The sequence below is a fragment of the Saimiri boliviensis genome, chromosome 12, assembly GCF_048565385.1.
Source record: "Saimiri boliviensis isolate mSaiBol1 chromosome 12, mSaiBol1.pri, whole genome shotgun sequence".
Taxonomy (NCBI): domain Eukaryota; kingdom Metazoa; phylum Chordata; class Mammalia; order Primates; family Cebidae; genus Saimiri; species Saimiri boliviensis.
In genome coordinates, this window is record NC_133460.1 from 88,830,078 (window position 1) to 88,846,956 (window position 16,879).

The window sequence follows — 16,879 nt, forward strand, 5'->3', positions numbered from 1 at the left end:
TTAATGTGGCTGACGGTCCCCTTAATATGCTTCAGGATAAAGAGCAAGGGAAAAATAGGTCAGCAGAGGTCAAACTCCCTTAGAAGAATCCATGTAGCTCGTGATTCTCCTACTCCTGCCATTTCATCTGCCCCAGGCATTTTCCTAGTGCCTCATTTGGCCAGTTCTTTAGAAAATAAGGAGAAGACATACCAAATTCCTTCCGAGGGTACTCCGGAGAAGAGTTGCCACTGGAGCTCCCTAGAGAGGGGAGAAAACACTTAGAACAAATGGCTTCTTAGGCTCATAAAGCTTCCAAAAGGGGAAGTAATGCCTGTTACTTCTTTCTGGACCTCCACAGCCCTCAGTGCTTCAGGAGGGGATGAGGTATGCTCTTCAGCATGCATTTCAAAGGAGCCAGGCTCATGATGTAAAGACGACACATCATGGCTCTGGTCGCAACTCTTCACTCTGGTCAAGGACCTACTTCAGAGGACACAGGATGAACAAAGGAGAGCAGGAGGTTTTCATTTCTTTAGTTTTTGTTCACTTCCTCCACTGGCCTTGCCCTGTGCCTGTGCTAGGTAGAGCAAGTGACCTGCCCTGAGCAAGTGACCTGCCCTCAGCACCAGCGACCTCTCTGACCCTGTGAGGCTTGTTGCAAAGGTGGACCCAGTTAAAATGAAGGTACAAATCCCTGCTCAGGCCTGACATCAGAAAGCACTGTGATGATTTAATCTACCTCACCTGGATTTGGAGCTTCCCCATGGCCCGGCAGCTGTGGTCCTGCAGCCGCAGGAGGGAGTCTGCTGCGGGTGCGGGATGCCGGCTGGCTGTAATCATTCACCAGAGCGTCTGGGCCTTACTCCTGCTTCTCCAGCACCACCACCCGTCTCTTCTTCCCATTAAACTCCTTGGTTGCCTGGCTTGTCCGTTTCCCACTAAAACTGCTTCTGCAGATCACCAGGTATGTCAGGAACCTTAGTAATGGAACCCAGGTGTCTACGACTCCTTCTTGACCCTGAGCACTCTCTTGTGTTGACTTCAGCGTTGTTGCATGTTCCTGGTCTCCCCAAGTCCCTAAAAGACTCTTCCTTCTCTCTCTGTTATCTGGCTCTTCTTTCTCCTTCTTCCCTCCACTTTACCTTTATTTGCCTCCTTCAATTTTTATACTCTCTTCCTTGGCAAATTCCCTTACTCTTCTGATTTCCTCTAACATCGCTTTGTGAATGGCTTGCACCTGGGTATCTGGGCCTTGGTTTCTTCCCTAAACTCAAGTCCAGCTTGCTACCCTCACCAGAGAGCTGGGCAAGTGGCTATACTTCCAGATGAAATTACTTGATTCATCAAGTGGAGTCCTCCATCTGGATTCCCTGTTTCAGTTGTTGGCACCACCAAGCACCCACCTGTGTGTAAAACCTTTTCCTTACATTTAATCAATTGCCAAACCTGTCAATTCCACCTCAGAGATACCTTTCACCTGTAGCTCCTCAGGACCATTGTTACAAACCTGGTCCCAATCAAAATGTCCCTTCTCTGTTTGACTGGAGGAGGATGAGGATTTCCTTTTAACTTGTTCACTGTGTTCAGTCTCTGTCTTACCAATTTTTCCAACACATGGCTTCAAGAGTTCTAGTCCTGGACCTCAAATATGATTGTTTTGCTGAAAAATCTCTGTGGCTTCCCATTGCATATGGAATAAGTCTAAACATCTTATCCTAGCACTGAATCTGAGTCCTTCAAATCTTTTGCCCGTGAGTACCACTGAATTTCCCACTTAAGCCCTGGGCTCTCCTGGCTGTCTTTGTCCAAACCCTGGACAGCCCCATCTCTCCATCTCTGGATATCAAACTCTTACTCATCATGAGGGCCTAGCTCAGATGTTACCTCCTCCACAGAATGTTCCCTGATTTCCTCAGCTGAAAATGATAATCCCCATCTACTTTTTTTTTTTTTTTTTTTTTTTTTTTTTTGAGACGGAGTTTCGCTCTCGTTACCCAGGCTGGAGTGCAATGGCGCGATCTCGGCTCACCGCAACCTCCGCCTCCTGGGTTCAGGCAATTCTCCTGCCTCAGCCTCCTAAGTAGCTGGGATTACAGGCACGCGCCACCATGCCCAGCTAGTTTTTTGTATTTTTAGTAGAGACGGGGTTTCACTATGTTGACCAAGATGGTCTCGATCTCTCGACCTCGTGATCCACCCACCTCGGCCTCCCAAAGTGCTGGGATTACAGGCTTGAGCCACTGAGCCCGGCCAATCCCCATCTACTTTGCACAGTTGTATTTTATCTGTCATCTTAACATGTCTATTGGACTACAGATCCTAAAGACAAGATCCTTGTCTGATTCATTGAAGCATTCATCAAGACATTCTACACAGTGTTAAACACATAACAGGTATTGGATAAAATATTAGTTGGAAAAGTAACTAAATGGGTGAATGAATGAATAAATGAGGCAGCGAATGAATGAAGTCTTCAAGTAATGGAAGTCCATAAAAGAAATTAGTTTAAGTGTACTTTTTTTTGATATGGAGTCTCACTCTGTCGCCCAGGCTGGAGTGTGGTGGCATGATCTTGGCTCACTGCAACCTCTACCTCCCGGGTTCAAGGGATTCTCCTGCCTCAGCCTCCCAAGTAGCTGGGATTATAGGCATATACCACCATGCCCGGCTATTTTTTTTGTATTTTTAGTAGAGGCGGGGTTTCACTGTGTTAGCCAGGATGGCTTTGATCTCCTGTTCTTCTGTCCTCATGATCTGCCCGCCTCAGCCTCCCAAAGTGCTGAGATTAGAGGCATGAGCCACCACACCAGACCCCAGAAAAAAAATAAAGGAGTAGAAAGAAAGGTGAGGGGCAGACACAGGTGGCCAGTGTGTAAATCTTCAAAGAATGAGTGAAGTTGCTTGTGGAAGAGAATAGTCCTCTTGTACAGTTAGTAGAACTGATACCTTCGTATGCATGGCGGGTAACGTGAGTTTTCCTTTCAAAGGTCGAGCCTGGGGAGTTCGGCAGAGTGGAGGCGGGTGAGTGAGCCCTCCTGTAACTAGAGGTGGAGCCATGGCCTCGTGTGCTTCCACCTGCAAGAGGGGAAAAGCGTAAGTTCTCATAGTGCTTTGGCAGAGAGGTGAACTAAATGGCTACTGTGACCCAGCTATATTAACCAAGTACTCTCAGGGAGGGCTTTCGGGAGGGCACAATTGAAAGGGGTTGCCTCAGCATTCCCCCAACTGTTCAGAAATGGAAGGGTGGAATTATTGGCCTGGAATGTCCTTTCTATGCATGGTTATCATGCATGGAAATGGAAAGGATTTGGCAAGATTTTTCTTGTAGACACTGCTTAGATGGACTAGAATATAATCCAGCATGGAAGTGTGCCTCAACAGGTAGGGGCAGGTGTTTCTTTTGGTCAGCCTGGCTGTTCTTAGGTCTTGGGGCTCCCGTTTAATTTCACTTCTAAGTATTTTGAATGGCTTCAGGAGCTATCTGGGTGCTTCTTGTTTTTGTTCGGTTTTGCCTTGGTTTGCTTTCTTTTGTTTTAGTTTGAAAGAGTGTCTCACTGGGAACAATGGGCCTGTGTTGGATGCTTGCCCAGTGGAACCTTGCAGGGTGTGGGATAACAAGTCACCAGCACAGTAACCCAATCATTAAGTTTCTTTTGTTGTTGTTGTTAATTCATATTGTAAACCTTCAGGCGTGCACATCCTTCTCTAAAGAGATGGCTTAAAAAGAGTGATTTAGTGGGAAAAGAGCAACCTACCAATGAAGTCTTCTTAATTAATAGTAATTTATATTGTGGACTTAATGAAAATGGATCTGATTTTAAATAGGCTTCAAATGCTGATGTTTTAGAATTTGCACCCCCATTCTCCACCCCTGCTGCCCAACAGCTGTTTGTTATTTAGATAACTCTTTGGGACATTTGGAATGGATGACAGGTGACTGTAATTGTCCCTCTTGTACACGGATTCAAAATCGTGACTGCCCTGTGTCCTCTGCAGGACTTTCTTGGTGTCTTTGTCCTCATTCTTCCCTGACCACTGGCACCAGTAGGCACTCACTTGAGTTTATGTAGCCGCTGCTGCCATGAGTCAGGCTCTGTTTCTCCAGACGACTCCCTCCGCCAAGAGAGCCTGTTTTAGCATAGCCATTGCTGGTCCCGCCTTCTGCCAGGAACAAAAGCAGGTGACAATTTCAGGGTGAAGTCTGGCCAGAGGGTCCCCTTGTCCCCCACCCTGTGGAAGCCTTCCCTGATTTTTTCACCAGGACCTTCTTGGTTTGGGGTCCCTTTCCCACCTTCATTATAAGATGGAAGCTGCCATGCTCCAATTTTGTTGTTGTTTTTTGATACAAATATCTAGAGTGACTATTCCACCTGATTTAAAAGAAAAGTCCCCTGGATGGAATATAACAAGTTGCGTTTTAGGAAATTTTAAATATTAGAAAAGGCTGAGCAATGAAAGCTCCTTGAGTCCAGGACCTGGTTGGGCTTGCTTTTTCCAGTGCCTGGTCAGTGCCCAGGCATGGCAGCCACTAGGAGTGCTGGAGGGGTGCGTGGCAGCTCTGTGTTGCTGGCCTTCCACCTGGCAGCCCATCACTGCTCCGACTTCACCTGCTGATGGGTGGGCTCTCCCCATCCCCAGGGAACTAGGCTCCCTGAAGGTGGGGGGAGGGGGTAGCTTTTGGGCTCAGATCCATATTACAGGAATGATAGGAGCTCCTGGAAAAAAGTGGCCTCAATCAGAAGCTTGACCGGTAGCCCCCAATCTCTGCTCAGGTTAAATAAGATTTCCAATATTTTAGCATCTGGAATAGGCAACTCTACATAGACGGTAGATTTGTGGTTTCCAGGAGCTGGGGAGTGAGGAGGGAAAATGAGGAGTAACTGCTAATGGTCACTTGTTTTTGAGGAGCCATGGAAATCTTCTAAAATTAGATTGTAATCACGGCTGCATAACTTGGTAAGTACACTAACAATCACTGACGTACACACTTTGAACTGGTGAATTCTGTTGTCTACAGATTAATGTCAATATAGGTGCTAAAATAGATTTCAAAAGATTTGGAGCTCTCATGGAACAGGTTGCAGGTGTGGGGTCCTTCAAATGTGATCTCCTGAGAAGTAAGCTATTGCGGTACTTACTTGGTGGTAAGGATGTAAGTCTTGTGGTTACTGTTTCAGTGACAACTAGAAAAAGACAAAGAAAAGATAAGATCTTATGTAATGCACTAACACCTCTGGATCTTGGCAAGGCCTAAGCTCTGTCATTGGATCAGCATATTAAATTAGGTTCAACATAGATTTTTCTATGCTTGTGCTTTAAAGTTTGCGATCTGATTCACTGTGCAAAAAGATACTAGCAACAACAATGGGTTTAATGTGCTTGGAAAACAAGTTTATATCTCTTTGGAGCCAAAACAAGTTACCCACTGATTTGAAACGAGTTGTTTTGGTGTTGATGTCTCTCCTTGGACACTTAGATCCAGTCCAGGCCTGATCTGAGGTTGAAGGAAGACCAGGCCCTCCTGTCTCAAGTTGCTCCTTCCCCATGGTCTCTCAGTCCAGCTGAGACCAACACCCTGACCGACTTCACTGCGTACTTCTTCATGAATTTGGAGGTGTTCAAGAGCATGATGATTTGTTCTAATGTCTTTAGGGCAACATCTGAATGTGGGGAATTGTGGGAAGGAAGGGGGCTCCTGGTAAGTCACATTTGGGGTTTTGCAAAATCAGTGATCCAGGCACATCACAGACTTGAAGAACCAGTCCCTTGGCCTCTGAAATTTAGTTCCTGTTGATCTGAGCGATGGTGAATCCATCACATCCTCTGATTGTGGCCCTCACCACCACCTCTGTCTCTGGTGGGTATACAGGAGCACCTACCTATCTGGGGTCTCTGTCCTTTAAAAGCAGGTTTCCAGTGTGCGTGCTTGCATGCATGTGTGTATGTGTGCGTGTGTGTGTGTGTGGGGGGGGGCAGGCATTGGCACATACATGTGGGGAAGGTGGTGAAAGGAGAAAAGAGTAAAGGAAGATGGTGCAGGATCATTTTGTGCGCCTTTCAGCTGTGCTGCTGACACCTGCTTCGTCCCATGTGACTCTCATTCCCACTGTTCTTCATACCGCATTTTGCTAATTAGTTTGGTTGTCCTAGCAAGAACATGTGGTTATGGACATGCCAGAAACAGCACATAAAAGGAAATGGTTTTCCAGAGTACAGTTGCAGCTTGACTTGAATAATAGTCCTTGAGTTTTCACTAAACTTCTCATTGTATAGAACTTTGGGATTCTTTGACACATAAAAATAAATTATTTCCTAACCAAAAGTTTCATGTCTATGGAGCCAGAAATTTTTTTTATTGGAGATATATGAAAGTCACAGAATAAGTGGAAAAGTTTCCTAACTTAGAGTTGCTAGGGGGACAGTTTAAATGCCTCTTAATTTTTTGTTGGGCAGTTTCACAAAATAAGTGTGTTTTCAGTTTTCAGAATAGATGTCAACTATAATATTAGTTTTATTTCAACTTTGTCTCTGCAATAACTAGGATGTTATTTAGATTTCTCTTGCCCTGTACCCCTAAAATTGGAAATGGTTAAATAAAGTATGGTAAATTTATTTAGTAGAATGCTATGAATTATAAAAAAATGAAGGTTATGAAAACTACATGAAAATGACAACCTTCATCATTGAAGAAAAGGCAGGACATCTCTTTTTTTTTTGAGACAGAGTTTCGCTCTTGTTACCCAGGCTGGAGTGCAATGGCGCGATCTCGGCTCACCGCAACCTCCGCCTCCTGGGTTCAAGCAATTCTCCTGCCTCAGCCTCCTGAGTAGCTGGGATTACAGGCACGCGCCACCATGCCCAGCTAATGTTTTGTATTTTTAGTAGAGACGGGGTTTCACCATGTTGACCAGGATGGTCTCGATCTCTTGACCTCGTGATCCACCCGCCTCGGCCTCCCAAAATGCTGGGATTACAGGCTTGAGCCACCGCGCCCGGCCTGGCAGGACATCTTTTGACATAAAAATCAACAAGATCTATCTTATCAAAAGGATTAAAGTCCATTTAGGAACACACTTAAACATGATACAGTGGTTGTGGTAGAATTATTAATGAATTATTCTGTTTCCAAATTTTTATTACTTTTATAATAAAGCATGTAAAAAATTCCAATGCTCTTACTTCTTTCAGTGACTTCAGTACCATCTCGTTTGTTTTTCTTGGTTGCATCCATACCATAGCCAGCTGTAAGAAAAGTCAGAAACTATGATAGCCATACTTATTGCCCAGGCTGGAGTGCACTGACACGATCTCAGCTCACCACAACCTCTGCTTCCTGGGTTCAAGTGATTCTCCTGCCTCAGCCTCCTGAGTAGCTGGAATTACAGGCATGCGCCACCACGCCAGGCTAAGTTTGTATTTTTAGTAAAGATGGGGTTTTGCCATGTTGGCCAGGCTGGTCTCGAACTCCCAACCTCAGATGATCTGCCTGCCTCAGCCTCCCCAAGTGTTGGGATTACAGGCATGAGCCACCGTGCCCAGCTGCCATTGTTTTTAGTAAGTATAGGTCCCTACTCTTCAAGCTAATAACCAAAAACATGATTTCAAGAATTTAAAGCATAATTCTTTCATGTGCATATTTTTTACAAGGGTCATTCCCATTTCTTATCACAGGTATAATAGAGAGTAATACTTTTACTTTGGATTCTATTTCTTTGTGCTGGGATCTTGTTTTTCAGCATCTAGTTGATCAGCCTACCCCTTGCTGAGCATCCAGATGGGGTGTCCTGACTTTTGTTTGACTATAAAACCTCCATTCTTTGCCATGGTAATGAATAGCTGAAGGGGGTCTATCAGGGCACTTAGTACTATCATCTAATTCATTTTAATGTCTCCCATAATGTTCAGTGTTCTATATGAAACATTCATGCTTCATTATTTAAGAGTCTGGATGTAAGAATGGCACTTGATAGATTTAAATCGGGATAAAATAATTATATTTGTCACACTTGTAGGAACTTTACTCTTTTCAAAGTATGAAACATTCATTATAATCGGCTCTCACATGCTTATCTGCAGACATAAGAATGAAAAACAGTTGAAGAAAGCCTGCAGAATCTATAGATACATGTAGGAAAATACATATTTGTGCGTATTATCTATGTCAGGCGTCCCCAAACTACGGCCTGCGGGCCGCATGCAGCCCCCTGAGGCCATTTATCCGCCCCACCGCCGCACTTCAGGAAGGGGCACCTCTTTCATTGGTGGTCAGTGAGAGGAGCACAGTGTGTGGTGGCCCTCCAACCGTCTGAGGGACAGTGAACTGGCCCCCTGTGTAAAAAGTTTGGGGACACCTGATCTATGTTCTCCCTTCACTCTTACTCTGCTTCTGAAAAAGAAAATCAGTGCGATTTTGTCCACTGTGTCCCTAAGCAAGGATGGTATGAGGCAGGGCTGATGCTAAAGTGTGATGAGGATGAAAGCTCAAGTCTTAAACACACAGGAATGCATAGCAAGGGTCCTGTCCCAACTGGGCTCTTCTTGCTGTGCTGCCTGGCTCGTTTCTGAAAGAACCTGAAATCTGACTTTCCCTGTGGTTCTCTCTCCTCCTCTAACTTTCTCTTCCTCTTAGTTTATCTTTTTTTTTTTTTTTTTTTTTTTTTTTTTTTGAGACGGAGTTTCACTCTTGTTACCCAGGCTGGAGTGCAATGGCGCGATCTCGGCTCACCGCAACCTCTGCCTCCTGGGTTCAGGCAATTCTCCTGCCTCAGCCTCCTGAGTAGCTGGGATTACAGGCACGTGCCACCATGCCCAGCTAATTTTTTTTTTTTTGTATTTTTAGTAGAGACGGGGTTTCACCATATTGACCAAGGATGGTCTCGATCTCTTGACCTTGTGATCCACCCGCCTCAGCCTCCCAAAGTGCTGGGATTACAGGCTTGAGCTACCGCGCCTGGCTCCTAGTTTATCTTTTGATTGTAGTTCAAACAGGGTTCTAGAATGCTGAGGCACACTGCTTCTGCCAGGTACCCCTTCTTGAAGAGCTCTCCTTCCAGTCTCTGCCCTAGTGCCTTCAGGCTTGACTTACCCAGTAGGCAAAGTGGGCACAGTGCCTAGGCCCACAGCAATTTTGGAGCCCACAAAATGTTTTAATTTCTTTTAAAATCAGAAGGAAAAATAAACAGAATCTAATCTGGATTAAGTCCTTCTTTATACCAATGCAGTTGTAAAACAGAATTTTAAAGTTTTTTTTTTTGTTTGTTTTGTTTTGTTTTTTGAGATGGAGTTTTGCTCTTGTTACCCAGGCTGGAGTGCAATGGCACGATCTCGACTCACTGCAACCTCTGCCTCCTGGGTTCAGGCAATTCTCCTGCCTCAGCTTCCTGAGCAGCTGGGATTACAGGCTCACGCCACCATGCCCAGCTAATTTTTTGTATTTTTAGTAGAGACGGGGTTTCACCATGTTGACCGGGATGGTCTCGATCTCTTGACCTCGTGATCCACCCGCCTCAGCCTCCCAAAGTGCTGGGATTACAGGCTTGAGCCACCGTGCCTGGTCCAGAATTTTAAAGTTTTTTCAATGGAGGAAGGGGCCCAAAAAGGTGAAAGTATAAGGACACGTGCACACGAATGTTCATTGCAGCACTGTTTACAATAGCAAAGACCTGGAACCAACCCAAATGCCCAATGATGATAGACTGGATAGGGAGAATGTGGTACATAAACACCATGGAATATTATGCAGCCATCAAAAACGATGAGTTCACGTCCTTTGTAGGGACATGGATGAATCTGGAAACCATCATTCTCAGCAAACTGACACAAGAGCAAAAAATCAAACACCACATCTTCTCACTCATAGGCGGGTGTTGAACAATGAGAACACATGGACACAGGGAGGGGAGCACTACACACTGGGGTCCATTGGGGGGAAATGGGGGAGGGACAGGGGGTGGGGAGGTGGGAAGAGATAACATGGGGAGAAATGACAGATACAGGTGAGGGGACGGAAGGCAGAAAACCACACTGCCATGTGTGTACCTATGCAACAATCTTGCATGTTCTTCACATGTACCCCAAAACCTAAAATGCAATAAAAAATAATAATAATAATTAAAAAAAAGAAAAAAGAAAAAAGAAAATAAAAAAGATCAGTTACGATTAAAAAAAAAAAGGCGAAAGTGTCTAGGGACCATGAAAGTCATAATGTAGCTCTAAGTGACTTCCCTGACAAAAACCAAGACCAAATGAGACCAACTGATCAACTACTTGGTGGAATAACCAAGATCCATACAGTTAGCTTCAGGGCCTGGTAAATGTGCCAACTTCTTGCTCATTGGTGTTTCTCAAACACAGCTACAGGCAAGGAATGAGGCATCATGAAAAAATCCTACCTGGATCTGAGAAGCCACAGAATGTCTTTATAGGTATGTTTCCTGGAGCCTAGAGGAGGGGCTCCATACACAGCTTAACAAAGGAGTCTAGCCTCATTACGAGGACAAATCTGGCCAGTGACTCTCTCTGCATTCCAGCTATAACCTGTATGACTTATGTCATGCAAACCTATGTGCAGCTGGACACCTTCTTTGTAATCCTTTGTTTAAGCATTAATTACCTTTAATAGCTCTGAAACCCTTCCCTGACTTTCTTTTAAAAAAAAATAGAAATTTGGCTGTGGACTGGAAGGCATTTGGGGAGATAAAACCTTTAAATGCCCCTGGCAGTCAGTAGGGAAGTGACTTTCATAGCTTTGTAGATGGTACCTGAATAGATATGAAATGTCATCCTGAAATGAACTGTTTATAACAATCCACGGAATCTTTTACTTCCCACAAGTTATTGCTTATTTTGATCTTTCAGTGAAAGTTGCTGCTGGCAGCTATACATTTGGGATTGGCTGGATGGGTTCCACTTGCAGCCACTTAGGCAGACGGATCATGACTCTGTTTGTCAAGAGTATGGTCACCAGGCGCAGTGGCTCACGCCTGTAATCCCAGCACATTAGGAGGCTGAGGAGGGTGGATCATCAGGAGTTTGAGACCAGCCTGGCCAATATGGTGAAACCCCTTCTCTACTAAAAACAGAAAAATTAGCCGGGCATGGTGGCATGCGTCTGTAGTCCCAGCTACTCAGGAGGCTGAGACTGAAGAGTCACTTGAACCCAGGAAGCAGAGGTTGTAGTGAGCCGAGACTGGACCACTGCACTCCAGCCTGGGTTAGAGGGAGACTCAGTCTCACGAACAAACAAACAAACAAAAGAACAGTACAGTTTCTAGGCAGCAAACCTGGAAAGTTTTGCTTGTTCTTTCTTTATCCAAAAAAATAGCAGGCATTTCTGGACCCTCCATCTTTTCCCTGAATCCCAATGAAAAAGGCTTGATTCTGCAGTAAAAAGCCAAAGGTTTTCCAACTTCCAGAGAGTGAAGTGCTGACCTCCTTAGAAATCAGATGTCCTCCTTCAGAGCCTGGGAGCTCCTCATTGGAAGGTACGCTGTGTATAGAACCTGCTCTAGGCAGGTACAGGTAGATGCCTCTCTTTCAATCTGAAGCCACCCCGATGTCTGTGTGTCCCACTGCCAATCTGAGGTGTCAGGGAGTTGTTGGGAGACGGATTCTTTTAAACCAAATATGAGAGGAAACTTTCTATAAGTGAGTTAAATTAAGTGGAAAACGATGGCTTGGGGCACAGCCCTGGACTAGGATCTTCCCATAGGACTTACCGTATAGTCCCAGGACTTCCTTTTTTACACATTTTAAGTGCTGATAGTTTTAAAAAGTGTAGCATTAGTAAAAAGAACGTTACCTGCCCAGGTATGTGCCTCAGCCTGCCTACCCCAGCAGGATTCACCGGTGCGTTTATCTTCCAAAAGTCCTACTTAATGGAAGCACTGTCAAATAATGTGATTTTTAACTTCTCAGATATTTGGGCCACTTTACTAGAACGAAGGATGAGCAGATTATTCAAGCTCTCAATTCCAAAATTATACTGATTTCCACCCACAGTTCTGAAGGGTTGCTTTGTGGTTGTTTTTTTTTTGTTTTGTTTTGTTTTGTTTTGTTTTGTTTTGAGACGGAGTTTTGCTCTTGTTACCCAGGCTGGAGTGCAATGGCGCGATCTCGGCTCACCGCAACCTCCACCTCCTGGGTTCAGGCAATTCTCCTGCCTCAGCTTCCTGAGCAGCTGGGATTACAGGCACGCGCCGCCATGCCCAGCTAATTTTTTTGTATTTTTAGTAGAGACGGGGTTTCACCATGTTGACCAGGATGGTCTCGATCTCTTGACCTCGTGATCCACCCGACTCGGCCTCCCAAAGTGCTGGGATTACAGGCTTGAGCCACCGCGCCCGGCTCTGTGGTTGTTTTATAGCTAATGTTTTTTTGAAGTTGTAAAAATGATCCCATGTCACTTTCCTAGGCAAGAAGGCACAATGTTAAATCATTTTTCTACTTTTATGTGTTTTTTTCCTTTCCATTTTATTTAAATGATGCCACATTGATCTAAAACTATTCAGACACTGCTGCTGTCCAACACACACGGACGCACACGCATGCACACACACACACACACACACACACACACAAACCACTGTTTGTGACAGTAAACCATCATGTTAATAGCTTACCATCACATTTGAATTTAAACCATCAAATTATCTTATTCTAATCACACATGAAACACTTTATTCTTGATATAACAAAGAGAATGAAGAAGCTAAGTGTTTTTCTCTCTTTTTTGTTTTAGGAACAAATGTTTCTATACTCTGCTAATGAATGGCAAGTATTTTCATAGCTTCTATTACTCCAATCTCTATACACTTTAAATTTTAAAACAAAGCAACAACAAAATTGCCAAAGTATTAGAAAACCATCCACTGGCTATTAGAAAACCATCCACTGGCTATTGACCTGTTAACACAGAAGGGCCCAGCAGTTTGATGTCAGGAAAGCCAATGCCCTGGAGTTGACTGTCCTGGAGGCTTTGTCTCTACAGCTCCCTGGAGATGGGTTTGCTGCTTGCTAAATTTGGCATCCTGGATTTTCATGACTGGGGGCAGGTGGGATAGGGCACCAGCTTTGCGATTATGTTGGTTTGTTTACAGTTGTGTCCTGCCACCATTAATAATGGCAAATGAAACAATGCGAACAGACTTCTTTTTGTTTCTCATAATCTGAGAAGGTGGGTAGTTCTTAGGTCTGGTCAGTTTCACCAATGTAAGGAGTTTTTTTCCTATTCTTTTTGTGTGTGTTTGTTTGTTTGTTTGGAGACAAAGTCTTGCTCTGTAGTCCAGGATGGAGTACAGTGCCACAATCTCGGCTCACTGCAACCTCCACCTCCTGGATTTGAGTGATTCTCTTGCCTCAGCCTCCCAAGTAGCTGGGATTACAGGCACACCACCATGCCCCCATGATTTTTGTAGTTTTAGTAGGAATGGGGTTTCACCATGTTGGCCAGACTGGTGGCCTCAGGTGATCCACCAGCCTTGGCCTCCCAGAGTTCCTATTCTTTTATAAAAGAGAATCTGGCTCTGTTGCCCAGGCTGGAGTGTAGTGGTGCCATCATGGCTCACTGCAGCCTCAACCTCCTGGGCTTAGGTGATCCTCCTGCCTCAGCCTCCTGAGAAGCTGGGACTATGGGTGTGAATCACCACGCTTGGCTAATTTTATATGTTTTGTAGAGTCAGGGTTTTGCCATGTTACCTAGGCTGATAAGTTTCTATGCAAGTTTGAAGCAGGACTGTTCACTTTAATTGTTCCTCTGTAAACTCTGATCAGATTCATGTGGGTGTTTTGCAGGGCCTAAGAGTAAAGCAGGACCCATTTGATTCTCTGGAGTATGTCTGTGTGGGGATAGGCATCTGTCTTAGGTTAGCTCTGACAGATCTGTGCCTTAACTCTAAGAGAGAACATATGGAGGTAAGAAGAAACCATTCTACTTTTCAAATAAATACCTTTTAAAAATCTCACTACATTTTACAGATACAATAAGTCTACTGTTGGACTACTGATTAACTGCTTCTCAAAAGAAGGCATGTGCCAGAGGTTTTGCCTCTGCTTCAAAAAGTAAAGTGATAATTTGTCAGTTACCAGTTAACCTTGACCATTTAGGTATCGAAACTGGTAATTCTTATCTCAAAGTGAATTTTTTTTTTTGGCAGGGGAAACCCAAGTTGACCCATAAGAGTATATATACGAGAAACAATTTTCTTCTTTTTTCTTCCTCTAAGTTTGATCCTGGAAAATTCCTGGATTAATTAGATCATTTCAAAGATCAGACTTTACTTTAGATTAGAGGCTAATTTAAGCATGGTAAAGAGCAATGTTTACCATGTTTAGCTTAATCAGAGAGGCCCAGTCAGCACAGGGGCTGCTTCTAGAAGGGCCCCTTACCTGTAGTTTAACTTCACCTCTGAGTTGTTCTCTTGTGTCCAGTGGAGAAAGAGAGAAAGGGAAGAGGGGAGCAAGATAGTGAGACAGGAAATTGAGATTGGGAGAGAAGCAATTTTAAGCCCATATCATGTTCTAAATAAAACAACACAAGTCATTTTACAATACTGAAAACAATATAGAATGATCTTGCCACTACAGCCCAGTATATTTTAACTAGCCTTCTCCTTTTCCCCACTGATTTCCTTTGAAAGACCTACCCGAAGCAGAATGCATACACCAAAGTCATCTTTTGTAACCAGTTAATCACGTCAACCAGAATGCTAGAAACTACAGACCTTCATCTTCTATTTTCCAATAAACATTTAATTTCTAAATGACACACCTTAAATCAAAGACTCAGAGAAAGGGAGAAAGGTCAGTCTTCCTGTTACTTACCTGGCTTGAGGTTTTGAAGAAATTAAAAAGAACTTTGAATAAATCCCCCTCTTTCTTTCTTCCCCTGATGTTTTCTTCCAGAAATTTGCAGGGCTCACTTTTTTTTTATCCAGACCCTGCCAAGGTGTGTTAAAGCTGAGTGATCTTTCAAAAATGTTCTCTTCTCCTTCTCTCCACCTTGTTTCTTTCAACTCTTTGCTTCCAAACAAGTCCTGACAAAGGTGTGTCGTGGTTTACAGCGTTACTCCACCCTTCCAATTATCTGACACTTGCTGGATTTAAAAAAAAAAAAATCTGCCTCCAGGAATCAAACTTTACAGGAGGCAGAAAACTTCTCCTTCCAGCTTAGGAAGGTTAACCATTTATAGGCCCATGGGGAAAAAGAAACAAAGGAAATTCCCTTTTATTGCCTACCTTCTGCAGCTGGAGAGCGGCCACAGCTTTGCGGCAGTACCCTTCCTCAGTGCCCTGGGGACTGGAATCTCAGTGCATGATTCACAGGTGGTCTAGGCATATGAATGGCCTGTGGTCAAAGTACCTGAACCCTAGAGAAACTGAAGTTGGCAGGATTTATATTCAAGGTCTGTTTCCCCTATTGATGTCTTTGTCTTCTTTCCCCTCTTCTAACTCAAACCAGGTCAAGCCCATCTGGAGAAAATAGTTGCTGAACTAATTCATAATATACTAATGACTGGAAGTACTGAGCAGTTGGTGGGCCAGGGGTTCATTTTACAAAAAAGGTAGCCAGATATAGTGATGCCGATCTAAAAGAGTGACATGTTAATGATGGGATTTTAGGCATTTGCCCACCTAATAATGGAGAGAGGTGCTGTTGGGGAGGGATAAGGACTTTTTTGTCCTTCAAATCAGGTGACCACATAGTCTCCATACACGTAAAGACATATGTGGGCTCCCAGATGTCCTGCAACTCCAAGCATATCTTGGGACCTTTAGATTTCCCTAGAGGGTCAACTTGCATCACTCAGGATAATTCTTATGAATACCTGGATGGTATCTGGCTTTTCAGGGGGCCCAAAGACTAGCTTGAGACCCTTGTGTTGGAAAAATGGGAAGTCTGAACCTGGAATTCACTCAGGCAGTCCTTTGAGACCATAGCACATTCCTGGGACCCAGCATCACGTGGAGATTCCCAGTTCTGAGGTGTTATCCTACGATACTGGAGGGGAGCTGTGGGACCCCTACAGCATAGCACTGACGTGCGACTGCACCTTGCTATTGCGGGCACTGCATCCCATGGAAGGATAGCAGACCACTGAGAACACCTGTGGGGCTCTTGCTCCCAAGCTGCCCATATTCTGCACTAGAGTCATGCATTTCAGAACCTTTTCAATTATGCAGAATTTGACATTTGCTTTCTAGAATGTTCTTGCCTTCCCCAAATAAATACTCAACATGTCTTCTGTCAATCTCATAGGAGAAGAACGTTGAAGAATCCAGAACACACAGAGCTTTCAGAATAAAATTGACATGGCCCTGCATCATTCATTCCTTCATTCATAAATTAAACAAAAAAAAATATATTGGCACTGCTTGGAGCCAGGCATTAAACTATGTGCTAAGAGTTTGATGGTGAAATATGGACATATTCCCTGTGCTTATGCAGTTCATAGTCTAATGGAGGAAGACAGGGCTTACAAAATATATTAGTCAGTGAGGGTTCCTGTAACAAAATACCACAGATTGGGTGGCTTAAACAACAGAGTTTTATTTTCTCATAGTTCCGTGGGCTGGAAGTTCATGATCAGTGTGTCAGGAGGTTTGATTTCTCTTGAGATCCCCTCTCCTTGGCTTGCAGACAGCCGTCTTCTTGCAGTGTCCTCACATGGCCTTTCTCTGTGCATGCACATCCCTGGTGTCTCTCTCTGTGTGTCCTAATCTCCTCTTCTCATACGGACACAAGTCAGATCGAATTAGGGTCCACCCTGATGGCCTCATTTTTACTTACATTTAACTACTTCTTGAAAGAGCCCATCTTCGAATAAATTTACTGAGGTACTGGTGATGGGGGCTTCACATATGAATTTCGGAGGGATACAATTCAGTCCGTAACAATTAT

General features: G+C 44.1%; 1 protein-coding gene across 2 annotated transcripts in view; it reads right to left on the reverse strand.

Annotated features, from left to right (window-relative positions):
* COL17A1 (collagen type XVII alpha 1 chain) overlaps positions 1 to 16,879 on the reverse strand; it is a 94,431-nt gene that overhangs the window by 44,234 nt on the left and 33,318 nt on the right. The window contains exons 1-6 of one of the 2 annotated variants that reach the window (XM_039464996.2): positions 14,803 to 15,054; positions 7,162 to 7,224; positions 5,121 to 5,165; positions 4,039 to 4,143; positions 2,929 to 3,057; positions 193 to 240 (exon numbers count right to left, since the gene is read on the reverse strand). In XM_039464996.2, the coding sequence (XP_039320930.1) occupies positions 193 to 240; positions 2,929 to 3,057; positions 4,039 to 4,143; positions 5,121 to 5,165; positions 7,162 to 7,213 (379 nt within the window). In that variant the 5' untranslated portion in view covers positions 7,214 to 7,224; positions 14,803 to 15,054. Of the gene's footprint in view, positions 1 to 192; positions 241 to 2,928; positions 3,058 to 4,038; positions 4,144 to 5,120; positions 5,166 to 7,161; positions 7,225 to 14,802; positions 15,055 to 16,879 lie in introns of those variants that run through there. The other variant, XM_039464997.2, reaches the window with a different exon arrangement.